Source organism: Anopheles moucheti, chromosome 3 (assembly GCF_943734755.1).
Source record: "Anopheles moucheti chromosome 3, idAnoMoucSN_F20_07, whole genome shotgun sequence".
Lineage (NCBI taxonomy): Eukaryota > Metazoa > Arthropoda > Insecta > Diptera > Culicidae > Anopheles > Anopheles moucheti.
Window position 1 is genome coordinate 21,059,694 of NC_069141.1, and position 6,000 is coordinate 21,065,693.

A 6,000-nucleotide genomic window follows, 5' to 3' on the forward strand; every position below is an offset into this window, starting at 1 on the left:
TAGCCACGTGTTTGTAACGGAAGTTAAGAAATTATAAATTCAAATCTTTGTATTGCTGTCACAAACGTCAACAAAAGCAAACCCGACTGACCTTAAGCGCAGTTTCCACAAACCATGTAGTACGGCCCAGATTGTAGTAATGCGTTTAATTTAAATAGCGTTGCTATGGTACAAATTTGTATTCCGAGTGGCATTGCTTGAATTTAGATATTGCAATATTTTAATCCCGAAAATTCCACAACAAAGTTGCTGAGAGTAGGTCCATACATACCAGGGTGTGTAAACTACGCTTTATCATTGTCATTGTTCCGTCACCTTTGCACTGTGATGTGAGTGTTTCTAATGCAAAGTAGGTGCGTAATGCAGGAAAATTCTAAATAATCGAATTTCCCGCTACACACAACGCAATATCGTGTCCATCTGCATTGTGTTTGTGTAGAGAAATATTCGTGACGGGGTAAAGTGTAAAACCATAATACTCGCCAATGAAGAACTGGTCACGTTACGTTCCAGCTGCTGTTGCTGCTCGTCCTCAGTTGGTGTTTTTGGAGCAGTAGCGTCGAAAGAACTTCCGGATCATTTTTCCAGCACAGAACCGTGTGGTTGGGTCGTTTGCAGTAGTTCACGATGCAGTGCTGTGGCTTTTAAACAATTGTGTAATCGTAAACGATCGCGGAAATTGAATTTTGCTCCAGCAAACAGAAGGGAAAACACTGGATTGGCTTTGAACGGTGTATGCTATCATTCATACAGTACACAATAGGAATCATGAGTAGTCTCGGCAACGGCAACAATCAGCACAACATCAACAGCAACACCGGAAGCAGCCAAAACTCGGCCGCCGAAGGCACAATGGAACGTGGAAGGTGAGCATCCCGACGGGTCGTGGTGGTTCCAATTTCCCAAAAGCGAAAATTGGTGTTATCGATTTTTGTTCATCTCACGCGCGGCCCTGTGTGCGTTCTGTTATGCTTTGTGTATGGGAAGATGTACGGTGTACGTGAGAGAGTGTTAGTGAGATGTGAATGTTTTGTTTACATTTTTCACAATAACACAATGGTTGGTGAGAAGATTGGAGCGTAGCGAGATGAAAAAGAAAAATTCCGTTCAAGGATACAATACCAATTATGAAATTATAATTTAACACCTCTTCCAAACCTGCCGTCTTCCTTTCAGCTGCATCCTTGTACGTTACGCAAGCCAAAATTCGCTGGACGAAAGCTCCCAGAAGCAGCTGCCACGGTCGAATGGAAAGGAAAAAACGACCGGAGCCTACCGTAACAACATCCACACGCAGCGTTCGTTCGAGGCCATGAACATGATGCGAGAGTGAGTGTAACCCAATTCCCACCTGACTGGCTGGCGCCGTCCATTGTTTCCCGCTTGGTCGGAATATCGTTCGGATTTAATTCTTTTCGATTTTTAGGCAAAATCTTCTCTGCGATGTGGTGCTGGTAGCGGAGGGTATTGAGATCCCGGCCCACAAAATGGTGCTCGCATCCTGCAGCCCGTACTTCTATGCGATGTTTACCGGGTTCGAGGAAAGCCGACAGGATCGTATTACACTGCAAGGGGTCGATCCGCGGGCGCTGCAGCTGCTGATCGAGTACGTGTACCGGGCGGTGGTGGAGGTTACGGAAGATAACGTGCAGATACTGCTAACCGCGGCCAATTTGTTGCAACTGACCGATGTGAGGGATGCGTGCTGTGACTATCTGCAGACCCAGCTCGATCCGAGCAATTGTTTGGGGATACGCGATTTTGCCGACATACACGGGTGTATCGATCTGCTAAACTATGCGGAAACATACATTGAGCAACATTTTTCGTGAGTTACGATGAACAATTATGTGTGAATGTTTTTATTGAATGTAAATCTTTTCTATGCACTTAGGGAGGTCGTTCAGTTTGACGAGTTTCTAAATCTGACCAGTGATCAAGTGGCTCATCTGATCAAGAGCGATCGTTTATCGGTTCCAACAGAAGAGAAGGTAAACAATCATACAACGAAACAGCGCAATTTCCCATTGACTCTTTTCTAATGTTTTTTTTGTGTATTGCAGGTGTACGAATGTGTCATCACCTGGATACAGTACGATGTGAATGGACGCCAGCATCATTTGGCAGAGCTAATGGAGCACGTACGGTTGCCATTACTCTCCCAGGACTATCTCGTCCAGTACGTGGAGAAGGAGCAGCTCATGAAGGGTGACCTTCAGTGCAAGGACTACATTATAGAAGCTCTCAAATATCATCTGCTGAAGGGTGAACAGAAAACGTGCTTCAAAACGCCCCGTACCATTCCGCGCCAGCCAGTTGGATTGCCGAAGGTGTTGCTTGTTATCGGTGGCCAAGCACCGAAAGCTATCCGCTCGGTTGAATGTTACGATCTGCGGGAGGAAAAGTGGTACCAGGTTGCTGAGATGCCCACACGCCGGTGCCGAGCCGGGTTGGCTGTACTAGGCGATAAAGTGTATGCCGTCGGTGGATTTAATGGGTCGCTGCGTGTGAAAACGGTCGATGTGTACGATCCGGTGCTGGACCAGTGGACCACGAGCCACAACATGGAGGCACGTCGCTCGACGCTTGGTGTTGCGGTACTTAACCACTGCATTTATGCCGTCGGTGGGTTCGATGGATCGACCGGCTTAAGCTCGGCCGAGATGTTCGACCCCAAGCGGCAAGAGTGGCGACTGATTGCGTCCATGTCGACGCGCCGCAGTTCGGTAGGAGTCGGTGTAGTAAACGGTCTCCTGTACGCCGTTGGTGGATATGACGGTGCGTCGCGACAGTGTTTAGCATCGGTCGAACGGTACAATCCTTCCACGGACACCTGGACACAGATTGCGGAAATGTCTGCTCGGCGAAGTGGAGCGGGAGTCGGTGTGCTCGATAACATTCTCTACGCGGTGGGCGGTCACGACGGACCGTTGGTACGAAAGTCGGTCGAAGCTTACGATCCAGCCACAAACACTTGGCGTGCGGTGGGCGATATGGCATTCTGTCGACGGAACGCGGGAGTTGTCGCACACAACGGCATGCTGTACGTCGTCGGTGGTGACGATGGACTCTCGAATCTGGCTTCGGTTGAAGTGTACAGTCCGGAGACGGACAGTTGGCGTATTTTGCCCTCGTCGATGAGCATCGGTCGCAGTTATGCTGGAGTAGCAATGATAGATAAGCCCTTGTGAAGCGAGCAGCAGGGCGCACGGGTCGCCACCAAACAATCCTACGCTTCTCACCATACCACCACCTACACCCGGTACGCAAACTGTTCCACCCTGCCGGTACAGAACGAAGCGACGGGTCTCGCAGCCGGAGCCAATGACGACGAAAACAGTCAGGCGGAGGGTCTCAATCCGGAACCATCAAACGGTGCGCTGAACGGAAACAATGTACACTACGAAAACATTTACGAATCGATTGAACAGTTTGCACCCTTAAACGGTGGTGGTGGAAATGGTGGAGCCGGTGGTAATGGTGCCCATGCGGGTATCCCTGCTGTTTCGAATCCCTTACAACACGCAGTATTGAATCAACCGCCATCAGGGCCTTCGGGGCTCACTCGTACGCTGAATGGTGCTGTTGGTAATGGTGCCGGAGCGGGTGGTGCTAGTGGTGGGTGTATTCCGCCTCCACCTCCAAGCATGCTCCATAGCATGCAACAGCTGTACCATCCGATGGCGTATCGTAACGAGCTATACGATCGCACTGCCGGCTATGATGTTCCACGTGGCCGACCAGCTCCGAACTACTACCAGAATCAACCTTCTGGTGGGTCGTCTAATGGACGATATCCCAACCTTCATCTCGACCTGAACCGTGTTCGCTATCCATCGGGGTCCAGCTCACAGCAGCAGCAACAACGCACACCACGCCAGCGTAGTTTCGACGACACGGAATCGTACCATTACTATCGATGTCAAAATCAATCCAACGGAATAGCGAAGTATGACAACTTGTACGAGCGCGTAAGAGAGGAACCGGCCTACCAGAACACGGGATCTTTTGCACCGGCCGCCAACCGTGCGGCAGGCCTTTTCGGGCGTTTCGATGTGATTGGGCATGGTGTTGGACGTATCGAGCGCCATTTAAGCTCGTCCTGCGGAAACATTGATCACTACAGTCTCGGTGGACATTACGCCGTGCTCGGACACAGCCATCTCGGAACGATGGGACACATTCGACTCAATCAGACGAACGGCAGCGGATCGAACGGGGTAGCAGGTGCAGCAGCAAATGGACCGCACTGCACTAATGGTACCTCGGTTACGCAACCAAACCCAACCAAGGATTCATCGTCGGTGAATGTGAAGAGTTTCTTCAGCTGTCTCGGTGGAGAGAATTCACAATCGATGAACAATCTGAACAAGTCATCCACATCGAATGGAACGGCCGCTGGTGGAGTGGCTGCAAGCAATGGGAATGATAGTACATTGCCAGGACCGGGATCGGCAGGATCATCAGGGGCAGCAGGAGGAAATGGTGGTGGACAAGGCAGTAGCATTATGGGTGGATTAGCGAGTGCTGCCGCTGTTGGTGCGAATGGTGCCGGGTCGAGTAGTACAATGGGAGGCAAATCAACCGGTGCAATACCGAAGATAAACCGAAAATCGAAACAATCACAGCAAGTACCATTGGATCCGGTCGGTAGCGTACCGGCGCCACCATCACTCGTTGTCGGAAATGGTTTGCCTCAACCGGATGTTTCCCTTGGGGGAGGCGATCCAACGTACGCGAATGCATGCGGTGGTCGGGTTACGAAGCCCTCGCTGCAGTGGTTACTGGTGAACAAGTGGCTTCCCCTATGGGTCGGACAAACGCCTCCGGATTACAAATTTATCGATTTTAACTTCATGTTTTCACGAAACTGTGACGGTTGTTCGTCAGCAGGTGGATCTCACGGGCAGCAACAGCAGCAGCAAGAGCTCGTACGTTATGGCACGATCGATCAAGCCGATTATATTCCACCGGCCCGGGAGTATCCCACTATGACCGGAAGTTACCCGAGGGTGCTTCGCAATACGCCCCAGCTGGCTCGATTGCGTGAGCATGAGTATGAGAATGTGCCGCTGAATGATCCGCCCACCCGTGGGACACGTGGGATTTCTGCCCTCCAACCAGCGCGAGCCCGCTCGGAAAGTCCTAGTCGTTCTGGAGCTGATCCATTGCTGCGTACTTGGGCATTCAATTTCGAAAACAATACCTTCCGTCCAGCGCGTAGTCCGGCGCTAACGACAGGATCCTCCAGTTTGGCTATAAATCGTGACAAACCGCGCGCTGTTCGTCGAATTACGGATGGAACGTTCGGCGTACGAGATATACAACAAATAGACACAGAAAAGCCCGGACCGAGCGGATTGGCCGGAAAGTTTGTCGGCATGAAGCAGACAGAGCCGGATAAGGAGGATGGTCGTCTTTCGTCGGCTTCTTCGTCATCGGATTCGGATAACTTTGCTATCGAATCGCTTGCCGCGGAATCTGGCGGGCAACCGGAAGAAGAGGAAGATGAGGATGGTAGCACCCGGTCGGCAGATATTCGTCCGGATGGTGGACCTGTGGGCAATTCTACCGAGAAGGAACAGGTCGGTTCCTCCTCGAACGATACATCCGATTCGCTAAACTATGACGGGCCGGAAGCGGCCGATCGCTCACTATCGGAGGATGAAGTTGAGCTGGCCGTTGCTTCCGCTGTCACCGTGGAAGAGGGCGAACGACCGGACCACACGGTGCCGGAATAAATTTTAGAAACACAGTGACATAACATGACAGCTTGAGCGTAGAATGGGAAGGTGAAACTTTTCTCCAGTTAGCAGTTTAAGTGGTAGGCCTAATTTAAAATCGTTTACTCTCTTCCTGTGATTACAAAAACGAAACCACGCCACCCCAATGGGCGCGTCTCGGAGAGGCTTTAGAAGAAAATTTACAAACCATTTGCAATCAGAACGTTACTCTTACTTGCTCAATATTTATTAACGATTCACTGTTTGTTTCATCGAA

General features: G+C 50.6%; 2 protein-coding genes across 2 annotated transcripts; both read left to right on the forward strand.

Annotated features, from left to right (window-relative positions):
• The first annotated feature begins 735 nt into the window (after window positions 1-735).
• LOC128300542 (ring canal kelch homolog) lies at window positions 736-3,191 on the forward strand. Its single transcript, XM_053036642.1, has 5 exons — window positions 736-866; window positions 1,177-1,329; window positions 1,427-1,828; window positions 1,895-1,991; window positions 2,064-3,191. Exons 1-5 carry the CDS (start codon window positions 736-738, stop codon window positions 3,189-3,191), a joined length of 1,911 nt encoding a protein of 636 aa, XP_052892602.1.
• A 468-nt stretch (window positions 3,192-3,659) lies between these two features.
• On the forward strand, window positions 3,660-5,741 carry LOC128300686 (ring canal kelch homolog). The gene has a single exon (XM_053036841.1). It carries the CDS (start codon window positions 3,660-3,662, stop codon window positions 5,739-5,741), a length of 2,082 nt encoding a protein of 693 aa, XP_052892801.1.
• The last annotated feature ends 259 nt before the right edge of the window (window positions 5,742-6,000 follow it).

Excerpts from the sequence above, each read along its gene's own strand:
- LOC128300542 (XM_053036642.1), top strand. The coding sequence starts at position 736 with ATGCTATCATTCATACAGTACACAATAGGAATCATGAGTAGTCTCGGC. Across the intron at positions 867-1,176 it reads GGCACAATGGAACGTGGAAG|CTGCATCCTTGTACGTTACG; the intron begins GTGAGCATCCCG and ends TCTTCCTTTCAG. Across the intron at positions 1,992-2,063 it reads CGGTTCCAACAGAAGAGAAG|GTGTACGAATGTGTCATCAC; the intron begins GTAAACAATCAT and ends TGTGTATTGCAG.
- LOC128300686 (XM_053036841.1), top strand. The coding sequence starts at position 3,660 with ATGCAACAGCTGTACCATCCGATGGCGTATCGTAACGAGCTATACGAT.